Here is a 22,797-nt window from a genome sequence, read left to right on the forward strand (position 1 = left end):
CACTTTTAAATTTGTCAATGTGAGCTTACACTGTGCGCCAAAACATGTGACCTAATGTCCATTAGAAATTGCTCCACGTAACGTGTCACATCGAACTCGTAAGGATAAGTTTACACATGGTTCAATTCTCACAATACTAGCATTAACATATCATAAACTAGCATGTAAAACTGAAGGCCGTTAAAGTAACTATAGTTCGGTTCAGACCAACATGGCATCTACACTATAACAAACAATATATGTAGGTGGTGGAATTCAGGGTCACCGTACAAAATGAAGTTAAGGTGGCCAATGAAGGTAGAGACCAAAAAAAGTAAATACTAGAAGCATAAAATCTTTCATAACCTCTATGCCCTATCATGATGCTGTAAAGTATAAATAGACTTGCTCGTGCACACATAGATCTTCTGTAATAATGTTATGAATGGCACCCAGACTTACTAAAATTATTAAACAACTGCATGGGCAACATCCCCTATTAATTTGAATGGGACTAGACAAAGGATACAACGTTTTTAGAACCCTAGAAATCGGTACTCTCAAGCAAAATATTAATTTAAGCACACTTACTCTCTACACCAGGTTCATGCCCAAATAACTGATTGGATTGAGGCTGTTGCAGCTGCTGTGGAACAACTTTATGTAGCACTTGCTGAGGTGCTTGACGTGGAGGGGTCTGGTTCTGCAGCTGTTGCTGCTGATGCTGCTGGTGCAGCCTTTGTAAATGTTGTTGCTGTAATTGGTGCTGCTGCTGTTGCATCTGTTGCTGATGAAGTTGTTGTTGGAGGTTCTGTTGCTGCATTTGTTGGAGCTGTTGTTGCTGCAACTGTTGTTGTTGCAACTGCTGAAGCTGTTGTTGCAAGGCATGTTGTTGCTGGAACTGTTGAAGCTGCTGCTGCTGCTGTTGTTGCTGTTGTGGTTGTTGTTGTGGCGGACGGTGCAACTGTTGCTGAGGGTGCAACTGCTGCTGAGGGTGCAACTGCTGTGAGAACTGCAGCTGCTGCTGCGGAAACTGGTGCTGCTGATGAACTTGCTGCTGTTGCTGCGGTTGTTGCTGTTGCGAGAACCGATGAGGTTGTTGCTGTTGAAATGTTTGTTGTGTTATCTGTTGCTGTTGAAGCTGCATTAGCTGCTGTGGCTGAAGCTGTATGACAGGGTGGTGCTGCTGTGGAGGTTGTTGCTGTGGTGGAGTTTGATGCGACTGTGGTAATAAATGTGGCTCTGGTGTTAACTGTTTTACTTGGTTTAAGGCCACTGTATTTGGATGCCCTTGCTGACTAGGATTTACTTGTTCTAAGTTTTTCGTTGAAGCCGAAAGGGACTGCAAAATCTAAGGGAAAAATATGAGCATCAGAGCAGATAATTCAACAGAACAGTATAATATACACATTAAAAGATATTTGTATTTTGAGAGACTTGAAGGGTAATGCAAAGTAATTTCTTATTAGCACTACACCAATTATTTTAAGTCTTCCTTTAATATCCTTTATGGCACCTTTCCATCTTGTTATGTCAGTGTGCTTTGTAGCTAATGCAATCAGCCCTCTGTTGCGTACTGAAAAAAGTAAAAAAAACAAAAAAATGTCGCTGACTGTAAATACTTATTAAACATTACCGTGTAGAGATGGCTGGTCAAACAAATGTTCTAGTGCAGACAAAGTAGTCCTTTGGAGTTTGGAACAGGTTACTTACAAGATACTACACAAAAGCATGATGGGGGTAATAGAGCAGAAGAAAAGGTACGAAGTCCAGCGGTTTCCAGTCAAGTGGGCTATGTGTGGAGCGGAGGCCTTGTTGGCACCTAAACTCAAGGAGCCTGATTAAAAGCTTGATGTCTCTTGACAGAATGGTTGGTAACGAACACAGACAATTACTCACCACATGATAAAGCTCTTTAGTGTGTTCATTAGTTCAAGTGTTTTCAGCTACGAGGTCCTCCAGAAAGAAGCAGGTACCTCAGCAGTTAGCAAGCTGTCACTTTTCATGAAGAGAATGGGCCTTGCTTTGCGGTGCTGTATTTCATCACCTGAGAGCTAGCACCAGCATAGCACTCGTTCACATTAGACTGTGGGCACATACTGCATAGTTTTAATCTGAATGGCCATTGTGGAGGCCACACTCCTGGAAAGGGGTTGTGCAGATTACCTCTGTAAGGACCACTGGCTCTGGGTTCCCCTCTTAAGCATGGAAAAAAGGATTAATATCAGAACTAGAGAGAAACTGGAGTAGAGTAGCTTTCATTAATTAACTGTAGCTTCTTATGTACCCACAACACTATTGCGAGAAGGACTCTCATTATTATTGTGCTGTCCAGGTATATAGGTAGGTGCATTCACCTTCGGCACAGTACAGGTTCCAACCAACCTAAATAAACAGAATATTGTAGCATGCGTTTTAGAGAAATAGGCAATAGCAAATCACAGGCCACATGGTACCAACCAACTGTAGAAGGCTCAAGTTACACACTCCGTTTTCTGGCTCCCACATTATGCATTCCTTGCTTGTTTTCTTTACATCTTCACTCTTCTTTTTGAGTCACGTCTCTAGTATATATCACTCGGCAGGCCGGGGAGGCATTTTGAGAATTTAATGGATTGGCTATGTACTGCAGAACTACCCGTTATTATATGCAGTCCCTAGGACTCTACTGGGTATCAGGAGCATGAAGCAGATGAAAAGCTTTTCGATGAGCAACATTTAGACATAGATCTAACTAGCCTCACAGTAATCTTAGACATCCATTCTGAGTTCATGGAGATACAGTTAAGAAATGTGTATTACGAGTCAAATATACATACGCTGTGTGATTTAAATCCGTGTGTAGCAGGGAAGCAGACCTGAAACCTACACTACACCCTATTTGACAGAAAAGCATGTTACATTTGGTACAATGTCTCTTCTATCCTTGTTGAGACAGGTAAACCATTCTTCAGGTATAGGCTGAATCAATATTTTTCAATACCACCTGTAAGTCGTTCTCAAAACACACAGCTGAAAATCTGTAGACAAGGTCAAAGTTACAGCGCACGTGCAATTAAGGTGAGGGATGCACACGCAGTGGCGAACATATGTTGAGACTTCACTCCTGCAGGCCTCCCTGTCGACTGTAGCTCTCTGTGGCATGAGCAAACTTTGAGGCCGTTGAAGTTTTTTTTGGTACTTAATCTTTGTAAAATATCACGCGATTTAAAACAAATAGCTGGAGAAATTGTTTGCTAAATTAGGTGTCCAGGAAAGTAACTCTGCTATAAAAAATAAAATAAAAAAATCAGCAGAAGTTTTTGGTACAATACCTTTCACATTTGTAAGTTGTACTGGATTGGTCCTTTCCCATTCAGAAGGTACCTTGCCCAGCAGCTCAAGCTGCATAGTTACTATTGGAGCAGGACAAATGCAAGATAAGCTTGCTTTTCATCTGGAGTGGCACAGTGGGCAAAGGAACCATCAAGATGAATGTGACCAGAGATATTTACCAGTATTGGAGATTAATTCAAACATTCAACCATCATCGTTTTGTTTTTCTCAGTAGAAGTAGTCTCTGTGCTAACATTATCGTCTTCCATTCCAGCAGGCAGACATGAAGACAGCACTCCACCTGGAGTGGATGAGGGCTAGCTGACCCAAAAGCACTTGCTTTCCAGCACTGGAGGGACTCTTCCAACAGTCATTAATGTGAGAAGTGGTCAATAGGCTTTAATTGGCTCCACAATAAACAGGCTGGGATAGCGTTAACTGTTCAGACAGCAGGCACTGCAAGCTTGTATTGAGAAGAATATGGTTCATTGTCATTTCAGAACCACTGATGAAGCTTCATGTGAAGCTATATTTACTGCACTAGACAAACATAAGAAAGCATCTGACTTGAGTTCCTAAGGGACTATCGTTGATCATCTATTCTCCCAACATACATCAACGGACTGGTGGGAAAATGGTTATCAATTGAATACGCAGGTGAGGAATGGGAAGAAATCAATATTTTACATTTTATGGGAAGCTAAATTAAAATAGAGTTAGTTGGTCACCACACACATTACAAACAGCTCACATAGCTCTATGGTCTCTGTGCTAACATTATCGTCTTCCATTCCAGCAGGCAGACATGAAGACAGCACTCCACCTGGAGTGGATGAGGGCTAGCTGACCCAAAAGCACTTGCTTTCCAGCACTGGAGGGACTCATCCAACAGTCATTAATGTGAGAAGTGGTCAATAGGCTTTAATTGGCTCCACAATAAACAGGCTGGGATAGCGTTAACTGTTCAGACAGCAGGCACTGCAAGCTTGTATTGAGAAGAATATGGTTCATTGTCATTTCAGAACCACTGATGAAGCTTCATGTGAAGCTATATTTACTGCACTAGACAAACATAAGAAAGCATCTGACTTGAGTTCCTAAGGGACTATCGTTGATCATCTATTCTCCCAACATACATCAACGGACTGGTGGGAAAATGGTTATCAATTGAATACGCAGGTGAGGAATGGGAAGAAATCAATATTTTACATTTTATGGGAAGCTAAATTAAAATAGAGTTAGTTGGTCACCACACACATTACAAACAGCTCACATAGCTCTATGGTCTCTGTGCTAACATTATCGTCTTCCATTCCAGCAGGCAGACATGAAGACAGCACTCCACCTGGAGTGGATGAGGGCTAGCTGACCCAAAAGCACTTGCTTTCCAGCACTGGAGGGACTCATCCAACAGTCATTAATGTGAGAAGTGGTCAATAGGCTTTAATTGGCTCCACAATAAACAGGCTGGGATAGCGTTAACTGTTCAGACAGCAGGCACTGCAAGCTTGTATTGAGAAGAATATGGTTCATTGTCATCTCAGAACCACTGATGAAGCTTCATGTGAAGCTATATTTACTGCACTAGACAAACATAAGAAAGCATCTGACTTGAGTTCCTAAGGGACTATCGTTAATCATCTATTCTCCCAACATACATCAACGGACTGGTGGGAAAATGGTTATCAATTGAATACGCAGGTGAGGAATGGGAAGAAATCAATATTTTACATTTTATGGGAAGCAAAATTAAAATAGAGTTAGTTGGTCACCACACACATTACAAACAGCTCACATAGCTCTATGGTCAAAATGGCAAACACAGATGTGATACAGTGCACATAGTCTGGGAATGTATTAAGACTCAAACAATATTGCTCAACTGCATAGAACAGTGGTTCCCAACCTGTAGTCCGGGGACCTTAAGGGTTCCGCGAAGCCTCCTCAGGGGGTCTGTGACTACTTAGAAAATTAACTAATATTAACAGATTAATAAAGTGTATAGAAATAAATTGGCTAAATGTAGAACTGAAAATTTTAAAACATACTTTAAATGTCAATGAATCTGAAATTGGAGGCTAAAAATTAAATTAGAACACTCAGATTGATTTGTGGGAGAAGTGCAGGTGCATCAAACAGAATACAGTATGGACGATGTGTGGTTTCAATTGAATTTAGAAAAGCTTTAACCTTCCTACTAAAATTTAAAAAGTTAACTTTTTAAATTTTGTTTGCAAATTAAATAACATGTGTTATCATTTGTGTATGTGTTTGATGGAACACTTGTTTCCGTATTATTTGTGTATTTTTTTGCGGTTCAAATAATTGACAATCTTTATGCCTGGGTCCTCAGCTTCCAGTAATGTCTCAGTGTGCGGTCCCCAGATTCCAACAATAATTCAGTGGGGGTCACCAGGTTCCAGTAACGATAAAGTGGGGGTCCACAGAAGTCAAAAGGCTAGGAACCACTGGCATAGAACACAATAAATGACTAGGTGGTAATCACATAGCATTCTCAGCATCAGTGACATTACTGGGTGACATCCACACACTCCCAACAATTACATACAAACAACAAAGTTGGTTTGTTACATCAATGGCAAAAATTGAAATACTGAGGCACTAGAAAATCTAGGGTAACAAGGAAACTCCTGGCTAAAACATGTTCAAGAAGGGCAAGTCATGAGAACACGATATACAAGTTAAATGATCAATTAAGTTTGAAGACACTTTGGGGGATTCTTGAATAAGTGGAAAATGAAGCAAGATGAGGGATAGTTAAGGAAAGCGATTATTCAGTAATAACAGGGATTTATGGGAGGGGAGACTAATATTACGACTGTTTAAATTTTTCCTATTTTTCTCTATATTGAAATGCCAAGTATTGTTGACACAATGTATGGATAGCAGTAAACGGATGGGTCTCAACTTTTAATGTTAACAGTTAAATATTCACAGTTAAGAATTCAAAAAGGCCATCAAACCAGCAGCCTCAAAACAGCTTGCAGTTTCATGTACGACTGGGATAATGTGGTTGAGTTGCTCTTGTGTTGGGGATATATACACATCCTACAAGTGGAGGGGATATATGCAGGGAAAAAAATGATTTATTTGCTTTAACACAGACTTAAGCAGGGGTGATAATGCAGACACTACTGTGGAGCTTCCAGGAAACTTCCCCTCAGAAGCCAGTCGCTGCACAGAGATATGGATACCCTGACAGTCAAGAGCAACTACCGCACTGCCTTACTGCAGACTCTTGGAGGGGAAAACATCCTGAAAAGACCACTGAAGGTCTTCAAAATTGAATCTTAAAACCTGTGTGATGTGGACATGTGTGTGAAAATAGAAGTCCTTCAAATTCAGTGAGAAAAGACATTCCTGAAACTGAACATCTGTGAGGATATGTACTTAAGGGTTACCACTCCAAGCCTTTCTTTTTCTGCAAAGTTAACACTTTTTGGATAGTAACCCAATGTTTTCATTTTTTGGGGACCCACCTGCTGATGATCTTGAACTTTAGCACTTAAACACTGCTATCCATTGCCTAGAGTATGTGTTCTGGCCCCTAAGACATGTTGAAATTTAATTACAACCTGCTTGACCTATTTAACTTTCCTATAAGGCCATAGCACATGGTGCAGAAACACACCAATGCCATGGAAATCCAATTGTCACTTGTGAACTGCAGGCCCCATCGTGCCTTCCAGTACAGTGGCAGTGAAAACTGTTTCAGGCCTATCCTGTTTAGTCTAACAGCTGCTGCTGCAATCTGGCTGCCCCGACCTGTCAAAAATCACTCTTTACAGGTAGGAAAACCAGATTTAAATATTAAGTATGTCACCCCAAGCACAGTAGTTAGGATCAAAATGAATTACTTATCAGGTTGTAGTTGGCACATAGGAAAAATAGGTATAGATTACACACTTTAATAATTTATGAACTGTGCCTGCTACACACACCACTCAATGACTTTTTTTTATATTTAATAAAACTCCAATATAAATGGTGAAGATAGATTTTTATTAAATATATTGGAAATGTAGCCTTTAGAAAGTTAGCTTTACTATGCATGAAGCATGGCAAGCATGGGCTAATTTCCACCAGCTCTGCAGCAACTGCCCAACCTGTATTCGGCTTAAAATAGGTGGAAAAAGGTACGATGGCTGCCCCCAGAGTAGAGAAAATGGTCTGGGAGTGGTGAGATGTTTTCTTCAATAGGCAGAAAGATGAGTTGGGGTGGGCAGCCAATTTAATTTACCACAAAGGGGCCTTCAATGTTACAAGTAAATGTTAGGTGACACCTTGAAAGGCCTCAGTTTTTGTCCACCTAGTCAGGCTGGCATCAAACCCAGTGGGAAGAACACTACCCCATGAACCGGTTTTGAGTTGTCACAGACGAGGGGAGTGCTCATTACCCTGGCCACATCCCTTGGTGAGCACACAGGCTCTGCACAAGGAGTGAGGGGCACTTTGGGATTGTTTGCAGTACGGCGATCAGGAACTGTCAAAAGTGACTAGGGCTGACCCTGGAGACCTTTACCCCATTGGCTAGGGAGTGCCCAGGAGGCACCCCTGCCAACTAGCTGGTACCAGGGGTAACCGTGGCATCACTGGGAAACAACTTCAGAACACTTACTGGACCAGATGATCAAAAGAGGGCTGGGCCTGCTAACGGAGATCTTTAGTCCTGCTCCTTTTTGTATCCAGGACAAAAAACTGGACTTCAGTGGTCAATTGGCTGAACTCCTAAATGGCCACACAGACAGAAGCTGCAAGAGTATTTTTCCTGGCAACGCCCAGCTGACCAGTGGCAACTGGACCTTGACTGGATTTTGTTGTTGGTATCAGCCTAATAGCATGAGAGTCTCTAAGTGCCCGCCACTGAGGTCTTAGAAGTGTATGTACTCCTGTGGTAGTTTGGGCATCAGAAGAAAGTTTGGAACTTCTGAAAACTTTTCCTCCACAGCTGCAGGGGGCCTGCAGGAAAAAATATTGAAGTGGCAGTACCATGGCATTGAATTCCATCCCAGATTCCTTCCAGCACCTCCAAAAATACGACTAAGTACCATTTTGAATAGGTGTAAAGAAATGGCTCCCTGTTGCAGTTACCCCCCACTTTTTGCCTGATACTGATGCGGACTTGACTGAGAAGTGTGCTGGGACCCTGCTAACCAGGCCCCAGCACCAGTGTTCCTTCACCTAAAATGTACCATTGTATCCACAATTGGCACACCCTGGCATTCAGATAAGTCCCTTGTAACTGGTACTTCTAGTACCAAGGGCCCTGATGCCAAGGAAGGTCTCTAAGGGCTGCAGCATGTCTTATGCCACCCTAGAGACCCCTCACTCAGCACAGACACACTGCTTGCCAGCCTGTGTGTGCTGGTGAGAACAAAATGAGTAAGTCGACATGGCACTCCCCTCAGGGTGCCATGCCAGCCTCTCACTGCCTATGCAGTATAGGTAAGACACCCCTCTAGCAGGCCTTACAGCCCTAAGGCAGGGTGCACTATACCATAGGTGAGGGTACCAGTGCATGAGCACTGTGCCCCTACAGTGTCTAAACAAAACCTTAGACATTGTAAGTGCAGGGTAGCCATAAGAGTATATGGTCTGGGAGTCTGTTTTACACGAACTCCACAGCACCATAATGGCTACACTGAAAACTGGGAAGTTTGGTATCAAACTTCTCAGCACAATAAATGCACACTGATGCCAGTGTACATTTTATTGTAAAATACACCACAGAGGGCACCTTAGAGGTGCCCCCTGAAACTTAACCAACTATCTGTGTAGGCTGACTGGTTCCAGCAGCCTGCCACACTAGAGACATGTTGCTGGCCCCATGGGGAGAGTGCCTTTGTCACTCTGAGGCCAGTAACAAAGCCTGCACTGGGTGGAGATGCTAACACCTCCCCCAGGCAGGAGCTGTGACACCTGGCGGTGAGCCTCAAAGGCTCACCCCTTTGTCACAGCCCAGCAGGGCACTCCAGCTTAGTGGAGTTGCCCGCCCCCTCCGGCCACGGCCCCCACTTTTGGCGGCAAGGCTGGAGGGAACAAAGAAAGCAACAAGGAGGAGTCACTGGCCAGTCAGGACAGCCCCTAAGGTGTCCTGAGCTGAAGTGACTAACTTTTAGAAATCCTCCATCTTGCAGATGGAGGATTCCCCCAATAGGGTTAGGATTGTGATCCCCTCCCCTTGGGAGGAGGCACAAAGAGGGTGTACCCACCCTCAGGGCTAGTAGCCATTGGCTACTAACCCCCCAGACCTAAACACGCCCTTAAATTTAGTATTTAAGGGCTACCCTGAACCCTAGAAAATTAGATTCCTGCAACTACAAGAAGAAGGACTGCCTAGCTGAAAACCCCTGCAGAGGAAGACCAGAAGACGACAACTGCCTTGGCTCCAGAAACTCACCGGCCTGTCTCCTGCCTTCCAAAGATCCTGCTCCAGCGACGCCTTCCAAAGGGACCAGCGACCTCGACATCCTCTGAGGACTGCCCCGGCTTCGAAAAGACAAGAAACTCCCGAGGACAGCGGACCTGCTCCAAGAAAAGCTGCAACTTTGTTTCCAGCAGCTTTAAAGAACCCTGCAAGCTCCCCGCAAGAAGCGTGAGACTTGCAACACTGCACCCGGCGACCCCGACTAGGCTGGTGGCGATCCAACACCTCAGGAGGGACCCCAGGACTACTCTAAGACTGTGAGTACAAAAACCTGTCCCCCCTGAGCCCCCACAGCGCCGCCTGCAGAGGGAATCCCGAGGCTTCCCCTGACCGCGACTCTTTGAATCCTAAGTCCCGACACCTGGGAGAGACCCTGCATCCGCAGCCCCCAGGACCTGAAGGACCGGACTTTCACTGGAGGAGTGACCCCCAGGAGTCCCTCTCCCTTGACCAAGTGGAGGTTTCCCCGAGGAACCCCCCCCTTGCCTGCCTGCAGCGCTGAAGAGATCCCTAGATCTCTCATAGACTAACATTGCGAACCCGACGCTTGTTTCTACACTGCACCCGGCCGCCCCGCGCTGCTGAGGGTGAAATTTCTGTGTGGACTTGTGTCCCTCCCCGGTGCCCTACAAAACCCCCCTGGTCTGCCCTCCGAAGACGCGGGTACTTACCTGCAAGCAGACCGGAACCGGGGCACCCCCTTCTCTCCATTCTAGCCTATGTGTTTTGGGCACCACTTTGAACTCTGCACCTGACCGGCCCTGAGCTGCTGGTGTGGTGACTTTGGGGTTGCTCTGAACCCCCAACGGTGGGCTACCTTGGACCAAGAACTAAGCCCTGTAAGTGTCTTACTTACCTGGTTAACCTAACAAATACTTACCTCCCCTAGGAACTGTGAAAATTGCACTAAGTGTCCACTTTTAAAACAGCTATTTGTGAATAACTTGAAAAGTATACATGCAATTTTGATGATTTGAAGTTCCTAAAGTACTTACCTGCAATACCTTTCGAATGAGATATTACATGTAGAATTTGAACCTGTGGTTCTTAAAATAAACTAAGAAAATATATTTTTCTATACAAAAACCTATTGGCTGGATTTGTCTCTGAGTGTGTGTACCTCATTTATTGTCTATGTGTATGTACAACAAATGCTTAACACTACTCCTTGGATAAGCCTACTGCTCGACCACACTACCACAAAATAGAGCATTAGTATTATCTATTTTTACCACTATTTTACCTCTAAGGGGAACCCTTGGACTCTGTGCATGCTATTCCTTACTTTGAAATAGCACATACAGAGCCAACCTCCTACAATAGGTATTTTATCTGGCCTTCGGTTCCACAATGATGGCTCCAATTTCAGCATCGGCATGTTCAGAGAGGTTTTTCTTCTCAAGAACTGACAAAGTCCCTTTCTATGTTAAGACTACTTGGAATCTGTTTCGAGATTTTTAGTTTCCAGGCTGTCACCCAGACCAGTCCACTTGTAGCCAGTCAGGGTACCATTGCAGTTGGCCTCATATCTTTTCTAGGTCATGGTCTACCACTTCCATAGACCAACACTGAAGCACTGTGCTTTTAGGTGTTATTTTTACTTAATTTTCTCGTACATTTTTTTTTTCTTAATTTTAAAATTGGTTTGAAGCTTTGTGTTTTTTGTGGCTTTTTCCACCGTGTATGCACTGCTTAAATACTTTACACATTGCCTTTGATTTAAGGCAGACTGCTTTGTGTCACCTTACTAAGGATCGAGCATGGATTTAGTTTATTTCCCTTGTATGATACCTATCAGGAGGTGGCCTTATTATCGGAGATGAATACTTGTCCACTGCAAAGAATAATCAATTATCCTACAAAACCGTAATGAGGAATTTGAGATCCAGAATCAGTCTCAGGGTCCAATGTTTTTAAAGGTTTGGGTTTTGACAGATTAGCTGCTAAACAGATCTGTGGCTAACAATATACAAACAGCAGACTTTGGGTTCACCTCTTTCAACAACTGGCATTCTTCGCTCATCCTGTACAACCAATGGCTGGTTGTTCCCCAGCCAATGACACTAACAGGTTAGTCGAAGTAAAGAATTCGTCTGTCATCTGATGCTATTAAGTGTATGGTTGTGCCCCCACCATGTCAGTGCTTGTACTGACCTGCATGAGTGTCTACTTCACAGCTATAGGCTTCTCTGTCTGCTCGCTTCCTCTCAAGCTTCTCTCTCTAATGTAGTAACACTGCACGTGTTTTATGCTGGACAGAGTTATAAAAACTTGTTATTTGTGGGAATGGAAGAAATGTGTTGTGGTTGGGGGGGGGGGGGGGGGGGGGGGAGGAGTTGGTTGCCAGCCTTTGTCCATGAAATTACAGGGAGTACTGCTGCAGCAGCAAGCTGGCCTGCATCCCTGTTGCGAAATGAGGGGTGTAACTATGGTAATTACAGCATTTTTTATAAGGCGATCTAGCCAAAGAAGATAGGCCTAAAGCTTTAGCTGTCACCTTCCTATGTTTCACACACACAAGTAAATAACAAGTTTTAAAAACTTTGCTGGTGAAAAGGCACAATGGAGAATATCCAGCAACTGTACCTGGCCATCCCTTGAAAACTAAACTGTTCTTATTCATGAAGGAAGATTGAAAACCAAGGGCAAGCTCAAGAATTGGGACAAAATCCACCATGTTAAGTTCAGATGGCACGAGTTAGTTTACAGTGTCGATCCCATCATTACATAAATCCATAAAAGACTGGGCATGGACTCTAGTAAGCTTGGCACTAGTAATATTGCCACTTCTCGATGATCACGGGAATATCTTACAAGGACCAGGCTATGTTTGTGGACTTAAGCACCGGGCTCTCCGAGGCAAAGCCTTCCTTCCAAGCTGGTCCAAATACTTAGGGCCTGATTCACAAATTGCACTTTTGAGTACGTTTACAGCTTTTCAGTATTTACAAATTGCACTTTAAGAGCCTGCACTCTAAATATGATGTGAACACTTCAGAGGTTTTCCCTGAATGGACCATAAAAGAAAGTTACTGCAAAGGTCCCTAAGCCATTAGGTATAAATGGCATATTTAAATATTTCGATATCCATTCCATATTTAATGGAGGCATTAGATAATATAATGTGACTAAGAGCAAGTTCCAAATGTAAATGGGTAAAGGTACAGCACACAAGCATCAGACTGTCAGCTTCACAGCCATGTTTCACCACCCAAAGCTATTGCTGACCCCCTAACTGAATAAAAACTATATCCCAGTGTCATATTACCATTCACACGGCCTACACCCAAGGCCTTCACCGCTGGATATAGTCTAGAACAAACAGAAGAACCAATCAGGCTTGACATAGGTCTCCTTTTGGATCAGCTGATGGTTAGCATTCTTGGTTTACCAACCTTGCTCTAAAATAATGAAATTCAGTGGAAGAGAAGTAGCAAGGTATTTAGGAGTCTCAACAAACAGCCTACCATTTCATCTATCTACTCATAAACAACATGAATTCCACAGCATGAAATAAACAATTAAACATGCTGTGAATCCCAACACGAGTAGTTCCACACACTCCGTGCAGTGAGAATAAAAGAACAAAACTAATAAAATAGTCATGTGAAACTTATTTTAAGCACTGCAACATTTAAGAGTGTATATTCCAAACTTAAGCTGAAAGAAAGCATGAAATAATCCCCAAACGTCAACAATTATGAAACACTCACTGAAAACATGCTACGTGGCTGGACATTATAGAGCGGACTTACATGAGCAACATTTGATGGGCGATTTATCTGCTGAATATCAGCACTATTTGTAATGTTCCTAAGCGTCCTTGCTGCTGGGCTCCAGGATGGCACTTCCGGGCGTTCAGTAGTTTGGGCATTTTGTCCCGTAGGCACTAAATTACCACGAACCTCTGGAGGTAATATATTGCCGGGCACTGGTGGAACATTAGCGCACAAGTTAATTAGTCCGGAGTCCTTGCCCTGGGGTAGCCGGCGCTTGGCTGTGGCAGTTTGAGGAATTTCAGCTGGAGTCCAATTCAAGTTTCTCTCCTGCTTTTCTGGGGAAGAGTCTGAAGAATCGTCGAACATTAATTCTCCTTTGGTTTTCTCTGCACTATCAGGTTTTGGTGAAGACTCCTGGTCACCCACGGGAGAGCCTTCTCGGGAAGAGATGGGACTTGACCTAGAGGAATATTTTTCATCACCACTCGCTTCGTTTTCAGAATATTGATCTTCATTATCCACTTCATCATATTCCTCTTCCTCCTCCTCCTCTTCTTCTTCCTCCTCCTCCTCTTCTTCGTAAATGATGAGACGTGGGTGGTAAGAAGCTTCATCTTTTCTTACTTTATCGGATATGGAATCCAATACCCACTCTGGAGTCACCGTTTTAATACTTTCCCTTTCTGAAGCACATATATATTTTTCCTAGAAATAGAAAAAAACATAATTACAATCGAACCTGACAGGGCCCCTGACATAAAAAACTACAACACATCAACAGTGCTATTACATTGACGGAGATGCTGCACCTGATGTTAAAAACAAGGCAAGGAGAATCTTTGGGAAACTACATAACGGATGACCAAGCACCCAGCACACTCAGTGCATAAAGGGGAATGACGGTAACCCTCTTCTATGAAGCTCTTCCAAACATCAAGATCTCTCCTTACCATGCCAGCTAAATGAGAAAGACTTAACTCCATTAAACAAATAAAAGTTTACAAATGTTGAACTCTTTTTTTTTTTTTTTTTAAATCTTAGTTAGGATCTAGTACATGGGCAGGACTATTCAGTGTTTAAGAGTATCAATAAAGACATCGTGATTAAGAAGTACACGTTACTCACCACTAGGACTCGGGCTCACAGTGTTTCATCTCAGTCCTTTCACCAATTTATTTTTTTATTTTTTATTAACTGGTCAGTTTTCAGTACAGGGAGAGATTAGAACACTTTGCCGAGGCACACTGGACGCCCAAGTGCAAGACTAGCTAACCGCCTCCCACAGCCCAAGCTCCAGCACCCACCAGCCAATAGATGAATCGGCACCGCTCAGTCCCGGGGGGAGAGACGGTTAAAGAGCTGCATAAAGACAGCTCCTATAACCAAGAGGAAAGGAGTGGTTATGTGGAGTAACTTTGGCTGATTGGACACCCTCAGGCTCCTGTTACTTCCATTTCTAAGTGCTGGAAGGCAAATAACTCACCGAGAATAGCTCCTGAACAAAAGTCCAAGCAGGCTCAAGAAAGATGCTCTATTAATGCCTGGTGTAGGAAGTTGGCTCTGTATGTGCTATTTCAAAGTAAGGAATAGCATGCACAGAGTCCAAGGGTTCCCCTTAGAGGTAAAATAGTGGTAAAAATAGATAATACTAATGCTCTATTTTGTGGTAGTGTGGTCGAGCAGTAGGCTTATCCAAGGAGTAGTGTTAAGCATTTGTTGTACATACACATAGACAATAAATGAGGTACACACACTCAGAGACAAATCCAGCCAATAGGTTTTTGTATAGAAAAATATCTTTTCTTAGTTTATTTTAAGAACCACAGGTTCAAATTCTACATGTAATATCTCATTCGAAAGGTATTGCAGGTAAGTACTTTAGGAACTTCAAATCATCAAAATTGCATGTATACTTTTCAAGTTATTGACAAATAGCTGTTTTAAAAGTGGACACTTAGTGCAATTTTCACAGTTCCTAGGGGAGGTAAGTATTTGTTAGGTTAACCAGGTAAGTAAGACACTTACAGGGCTTAGTTCTTGGTCCAAGGTAGCCCACCGTTGGGGGTTCAGAGCAACCCCAAAGTCGCCACACCAGCAGCTCAGGGCCGGTCAGGTGCAGAGTTCCAAGTGGTGCCCAAAACGCATAGGCTAGAATGGAGAGAAGGGGGTGCCCCGGTTCCGGTCTGCTTGCAGGTAAGTACCCGCGTCTTCGGAGGGCAGACCAGGGGGGTTTTGTAGGGCACCGGGGGGGACACAAGCCCACACAGAAATTTCACCCTCAGCGGCGCGGGGGCGGCCGGGTGCAGTGTAGAAACAAGCGTCGGGTTCGCAATGTTAGTCTATGAGAGATCTCGGGATCTCTTCAGCGCTGCAGGCAGGCAAGGGGGGGATTCCTCGGGGAAACCTCCACTTGGGCAAGGGAGAGGGACTCCTGGGGGTCACTTCTCCAGTGAAAGTCCGGTCCTTCAGGTCCTGGGGGCTGCGGGTGCAGGGTCTCTCCCAGGCGTCGGGACTTTAGGTTCAAAGAGTCGCGGTCAGGGGAAGCCTCGGGATTCCCTCTGCAGGCGGCGCTGTGGGGGCTCAGGGGGGACAGGTTTTGGTACTCACAGTATCAGAGTAGTCCTGGGGTCCCTCCTGAGGTGTTGGATCGCCACCAGCCGAGTCGGGGTCGCCGGGTGCAGTGTTGCAAGTCTCACGCTTCTTGCGGGGAGCTTGCAGGGTTCTTTAAAGTTGCTGGAAACAAAGTTGCAGCTTTTCTTGGAGCAGGTCCGCTGTCCTCGGGAGTTTCTTGTCTTTTCGAAGCAGGGGCAGTCCTCAGAGGATGTCGAGGTCGCTGGTCCCTTTGGAAGGCGTCGCTGGAGCAGGATCTTTGGAAGGCAGGAGACAGGCCGGTGAGTTTCTGGAGCCAAGGCAGTTGTCGTCTTCTGGTCTTCCGCTGCAGGGGTTTTCAGCTGGGCAGTCCTTCTTCTTGTAGTTGCAGGAATCTAATTTTCTAGGGTTCAGGGTAGCCCTTAAATACAAAATTTAAGGGCGTGTTTAGGTCTGGGGGGTTAGTAGCCAATGGCTACTAGCCCTGAGGGTGGGTACACCCTCTTTGTGCCTCCTCCCAAGGGGAGGGGGTCACAATCCTAACCCTATTGGGGGAATCCTCCATCTGCAAGATGGAGGATTTCTAAAAGTTAGAGTCACTTCAGCTCAGGACACCTTAGGGGCTGCCCTGACTGGCCAGTGACTCCTCCTTGTTTTTCTCATTATTTTCTCCGGCCTTGCCGCCAAAAGTGGGGCCTGGCCGGAGGGGGCGGGCAACTCCACTAGCTGGAGTGTCCTGCTGGGTTGGCACAAAGGAGGTGAGCCTTTGAGGCTCACCGCCAGGTGTGACAATTCCTGCCTGGGGGAGGTGTTAGCATCTCCACCCAGTGCAGGCTTTGTTACTGGCCTCAGAGTGACAAAGGCACTCTCCCCATGGGGCCAGCAACATGTCTCGGTTTGTGGCAGGCTGCTAAAACTAGTCAGCCTACACAGATAGTCGGTTAAGTTTCAGGGGGCACCTCTAAGGTGCCCTCTGGGGTGTATTTTACAATAAAATGTACACTGGCATCAGTGTGCATTTATTGTGCTGAGAAGTTTGATACCAAACTTCCCAGTTTTCAGTGTAGCCATTATGGTGCTGTGGAGTTCGTGTTTGACAGACTCCCAGACCATATACTCTTATGGCTACCCTGCACTTACAATGTCTAAGGTTTTGTTTAGACACTGTAGGGGTACCATGCTCATGCACTGGTACCCTCACCTATGGTATAGTGCACCCTGCCTTAGGGCTGTAAGGCCTGCTAGAGGGGTGCCTTACCTATACTGCATAGGCAGTGAGAGGCTGGCATGGCACCCTGAGGGGAGTGCCATGTCGACTTACTCGTGTTGTCCTCACTAGCACACACAAGCTGGCAAGCAGTGTGTCTGTGCTGAGTGAGAGGTCTCCAGGGTGGCTTAAGACATGCTGCAGCCCTTAGAGACCTTCCTTGGCATCAGGGCCCTTGGTACTAGAAGTACCAGTTACAAGGGACTTATCTGGATGCCAGGGTCTGCCAATTGTGGATACAAAAGTACAGGTTAGGGAAAGAACACTGGTGCTGGGGCCTGGTTAGCAGGCCTCAGCACACTTTCAATTGTAAACATAGCATCAGCAAAGGCAAAAAGTCAGGGGGCAACCATGCCAAGGAGGCATTTCCTTACACAACCCCCCCCCCAAACGAAAGAGGATGAGACTAACCTTTCCCAAGAGAGTCTTCATTTTCTAAGTGGAAGAACCTGGAAAGGCCATCTGCATTGGCATGGGCAGTCCCAGGTCTGTGTTCCACTATAAAGTCCATTCCCTGTAGGGAGATGGACCACCTCAACAGTTTAGGATTTTCACCTTTCATTTGCATCAGCCATTTGAGAGGTCTGTGGTCAGTTTGAACTAGGAAGTGAGTCCCAAAGAGGTATGGTCTCAGCTTCTTCAGGGACCAAACCACAGCAAAGGCCTCCCTCTCAATGGCACTCCAACGCTGCTCCCTGGGGAGTAACCTCCTGCTAATGAAAGCAACAGGCTGGTCAAGGCCATCATCATTTGTTTGGGACAAAACTGCCCCTATCCCATGTTCAGAGGCATCTGTCTGCACAATGAACTGCTTAGAATAATCTGGAGCTTTTAGAACTGGTGCTGAGCACATTGCTTGTTTCAGGGTGTCAAAGGCCTGTTGGCATTCCACAGTCCAGTTCACTTTCTTGGGCATTTTCTTGGAGGTGAGTTCAGTGAGGGCTGTCACAATGGATCCATATCCCTTCACAAACCTCCTGTAATACCCAGTCAAGCCAAGGAATGCCCTGACTTGAGTCTGGGTTTTTGGAGCTACCCAGTCCAGAATAGTCTGGATCTTGGGTTGGAGTGGCTGAACTTGGCCTCCACCTACAAGGTGGCCCAAGTAAACCACAGTTCCCTGCCCTATCTGGCATTTGGATGCCTTGATAGAGAGGCCTGCAGATTGCAGAGCCTTCAAAACCTTCTTCAGGTGGACCAGGTGATCCTGCCAGGTGGAGCTAAAGACAGCAATATCATCAAGATAAGCTGTGCTAAAGGACTCCAAGCCAGCAAGGACTTGATTCACCAACCTTTGGAAGGTGGCAGGGGCATTCTTTAAACCAAAGGGCATAACAGTAAACTGATAATGCCCATCAGGTGTGGAGAATGCTGTTTTCTCTTTTGCTCCAGGTGCCATTTTTATTTGCCAGTACCCTGCTGTCAAGTCAAAGGTACTTAAGAATTTGGCAGCACCTAATTTGTCTATGAGCTCATCAGCTCTTGGAATTGGATGAGCATCTGTCTTGGTGACAGAATTGAGCCCCCTGTAGTCCACACAAAACCTCATCTCTTTCTTTCCATCTTTGGTGTGAGGTTTGGGGACTAAGACCACTGGGCTAGCCCAGGGGCTGTCAGAGCGCTCAATTACTCCCAATTCCAGCATCTTGAGGACTTCCACCTTGATGCTTTCCTTAACATGGTCAGATTGTCTAAAGATTTTGTTCTTGACAGGCATGCTGTCTCCTGTGTCCACATCATGGGTACACAGGTGTGTCTGACCAGGGGTTAAGGAGAAGAGTTCAGGAAACTGTTGTAGGACTCTCCTACAATCAGCTTGCTGTTGGCCAGAGAGGGTGTCTGAGTAGATCACTCCATCTACTGTGCCATCTTTTGGGTCTGATGACAGAAGATCAGGGAGAGGTTCACTCTCTGCCTCCTGATCCTCATCTGTTACCATCAACAGATTGACATCAGCCCTGTCGTGGAAGAGCTTAAGGCGGTTTACATGGATCACCCTCTTGGGGCTCCTGCTTGTGCCCAGGTCCACCAGGTAGGTGACCTGACTCTTCCTTTCTAGTACTGGGTAAGGGCCACTCCATTTGTCCTGGAGTGCCCTGGGAGCCACAGGCTCCAGAACCCAGACTTTCTGCCCTGGTTGGAACTCAACCAGTGCAGCCTTTTGGTCATACCGAAACTTCTGGAGCTGTTGGCTGGCCTCAAGGTTTTTGGTTGCCTTTTCCATGTACTCTGCCATTCTAGAGCGAAGGCCAAGTACATAGTCCACTATGTCCTGTTTAGGCTCATGGAGAGGTCTCTCCCAGCCTTCTTTAACAAGGGCAAGTGGTCCCCTTACAGGATGACCAAACAGAAGTTCAAAGGGTGAGAATCCTACTCCCTTCTGTGGCACCTCTCTGTAAGCGAAAAGCAGACATGGCAAGAGGACATCCCATCTCCTTTTGAGCTTTTCTGGGAGCCCCATGATCATGCCTTTTAATGTCTTGTTGAATCTCTCAACCAAGCCATTAGTTTGTGGATGGTATGGTGTAGTGAATTTATAAGTCACTCCACACTCATTCCACATGTGCTTTAGGTATGCTGACATGAAGTTGGTACCTCTGTCAGACACCACCTCCTTAGGGAAACCCACTCTGGTAAAGATACCAATGAGGGCCTTGGCTACTGCAGGGGCAGTAGTCGACCTAAGGGGAATAGCTTCAGGATACCTGGTAGCATGATCCACTACTACCAGGATATACATATTTCCTGAGGCTGTGGGAGGTTCTAGTGGACCAACTATGTCCACACCCACTCTTTCAAAGGGAACCCCCACCACTGGAAGTGGAATGAGGGGGGCCTTTGGATGCCCACCTGTCTTACCACTGGCTTGACAGGTGGGGCAGGAGAGGCAAAACTCCTTAACCATGTTGGACATATTGGGCCAGTAGAAGTGGTTGACTAACCTCTCCCACGTCTTGGTTTGTCCCAAATGTCCAGCAAGGGGAATGTCATGGGCCAATGTTAGGATGAACTTCCTGAACAGCTGAGGCACTACCACTCTCCTAGTGGCACCAGGTTTGGGGTCTCCGGCCTCAGTGTACAGGAGTCCATCCTCCCAATAGACCCTATGCGTTCCATTTTTCTTGCCTTTGGACTCTTCAGCAGCTTGCTGCCTAAGGCCTTCAAGAGAGGGACAGGTTTCTTGTCCCTTACACAGCTCCTCCCTTGAGGGTCCCCCTGGGCCTAAGAGCTCAACCTGGTAAGGTTCAAGCTCCAAAGGCTCAGTTCCCTCAGAGGGCAGAACTTCTTCCTGAGAAGAGAGGTTCCCTTTCTTTTGCTGTGTTGCAGTTGGTTTCCCAACTGACTTTCCTGTTCTCTTGGTAGGCTGGGCCATTTTTCCAGACTCCAGCTCTACTTTTTCACCCTGTGCCTTGCACTGTGCTCTTGTTTTCACACACACCAGTTCAGGGATACCCAGCATTGCTGCATGGGTTTTTAGTTCTACCTCAGCCCATGCTGAGGACTCCAGGTCATTTCCAAGCAGACAGTCCACTGGGATATTTGAGGAGACCACCACCTGTTTCAGGCCATTGACCCCTCCCCATTCTAAAGTAACCATTGCCATGGGATGTACTTTTCTCTGATTGTCAGCGTTGGTGACTGTGTAAGTTTTTCCAGTCAGGTATTGGCCAGGGGAAACCAGTTTCTCTGTCACCATGGTGACACTGGCACCTGTATCCCTCAGGCCCTCTATTCTAGTCCCATTAATTAAGAGTTGCTGTCTGTATTTTTGCATGTTAGGCGGCCAGACAGCTAGTGTGGCTAAATCCACCCCACCCTCAGAAACTAGAGTAGCTTCAGTGTGGACCCTGATTTGCTCTGGGCACACTGTTGATCCCACTTGGAGACTAGCCATACCAGTGTTACCTGGATGGGAGTTTGGAGTGGAATCTTTCTTGGGACAGGCCTTGTCTCCAGTTTGGTGTCCATGCTGTTTACAGCTATGACACCAGGCCTTTTTGGGATCAAAGTTTTTACCCTTGTACCCATTGTTTTGTGAAGAGGCTCTGGGCCCACCCTCCTGTGCAGGTTTTTGGGGGCCTGTAGAAGACTCTTTACTATTTTTAGTTTTGGTTGTCTCATCACTCTTCCCCTGGGGAGTCTTTGTGACCCCTTTCTTTTGGTCACCCCCTGTTGAAGTCTTGGACACCCTTGTCTTGACCCAATGGTCTGCCTTCTTTCCCAATTCTTGGGGAGAAATTGGTCCTAGGTCTACCAGATGCTGATGCAGTTTATCATTGAAACAATTACTTAACAGGTGTTCTTTCACAAATAAATTGTACAGCCCATCATAATTACTTACACCACTGCCTTGAATCCAACCATCTAGTGTTTTCACTGAGTAGTCAACAAAGTCAACCCAGGTCTGGCTCGAGGATTTTTGAGCCCCCCTGAACCTAATCCTGTACTCCTCAGTGGAGAATCCAAAGCCCTCAATCAGGGTACCCTTCATGAGGTCATAAGATTCTGCATCTGGTCCAGAGAGTGTGAGGAGTCTATCCCTACACTTTCCTGTGAACATTTCCCAAAGGAGAGCACCCCAGTGAGATCTGTTCACTTTTCTGGTTACACAAGCCCTCTCAAAAGCTGTGAACCATTTGGTGATGTCATCACCATCTTCATATTTAGTTACAATCCCTTTAGGGATTTTCAACATGTCAGGAGAATCTCTGACCCTATTTATGTTGCTGCCACCATTGATGGGTCCTAGGCCCATCTCTTGTCTTTCCCTCTCTATGGCTAGGATCTGTCTTTCCAAAGCCAATCTTTTGGCCATCCTGGCTAACTGGATGTCCTCTTCACTGGGGCTATCCTCAGTGATTTCAGAGGTGTTGGTCTCTCCTGTGAGGGAACCAGCATCTCTGACTATTATTTTTGGAGTCAGGGTTTGAGGGACCCTGTCCTCCCTAGATAGGACTGGTAGGGGGGAATTTTCCTCCAAGTCACTATCCTCTTCCTCTGAGTTGCCACCCTCAGAGGGGTTGGCCTTTTCAAACTCTGCCAAAAGCTCCTGGAGCTGTATTTTGGTAGGTTTGGGGCCCATTGTTATTTTCTTTATTTTACAGAGTGACCTTAGCTCCCTCATCTTAAGATGGAGGTAAGGTGTGGTGTCGAGTTCCACCACAGTCACATCTGTGCTAGACATTTTGCTTCTAAAAGTTGGAATACTTTTTAAGAATCTACAACTGGTTCTAGAATCTAATTCAAACTTTTACAAACTTTTAAACTCTAAAAGAAATGCTAAACAGGATCTAACACAAGGCCCTAGCAGGTCTTTTAAGAATTTAGAAAACTTTTCAAATTGCAAAAATCAATTTCTAATGACAATTTTGGAATTTGTCGTGTGATCAGGTATTGGCTGAGTAGTCCAGCAAATGCAAAGTCTTGTACCCCACCGCTGATCCACCAATGTAGGAAGTTGGCTCTGTATGTGCTATTTC

The 22,797-nt window shown here is 45.4% G+C and overlaps 1 protein-coding gene across 2 annotated transcripts in view; it reads right to left on the reverse strand.

Moving 5' to 3' along the window:
• PAXIP1 (PAX interacting protein 1) overlaps positions 1–22,797 on the reverse strand; it is a 188,256-nt gene that overhangs the window by 117,940 nt on the left and 47,519 nt on the right. For both annotated transcript variants that reach the window (XM_069211133.1, XM_069211134.1), the window contains exons 6-7: positions 13,498–14,166; positions 571–1,330 (exon numbers count right to left, since the gene is read on the reverse strand). In XM_069211133.1, the coding sequence (XP_069067234.1) occupies positions 571–1,330; positions 13,498–14,166 (1,429 nt within the window). The remainder of the gene's footprint in view (positions 1–570; positions 1,331–13,497; positions 14,167–22,797) is intronic.

This window comes from Pleurodeles waltl, chromosome 10, assembly GCF_031143425.1.
Source record: "Pleurodeles waltl isolate 20211129_DDA chromosome 10, aPleWal1.hap1.20221129, whole genome shotgun sequence".
Taxonomy (NCBI): Eukaryota; Metazoa; Chordata; class Amphibia; order Caudata; family Salamandridae; genus Pleurodeles; species Pleurodeles waltl.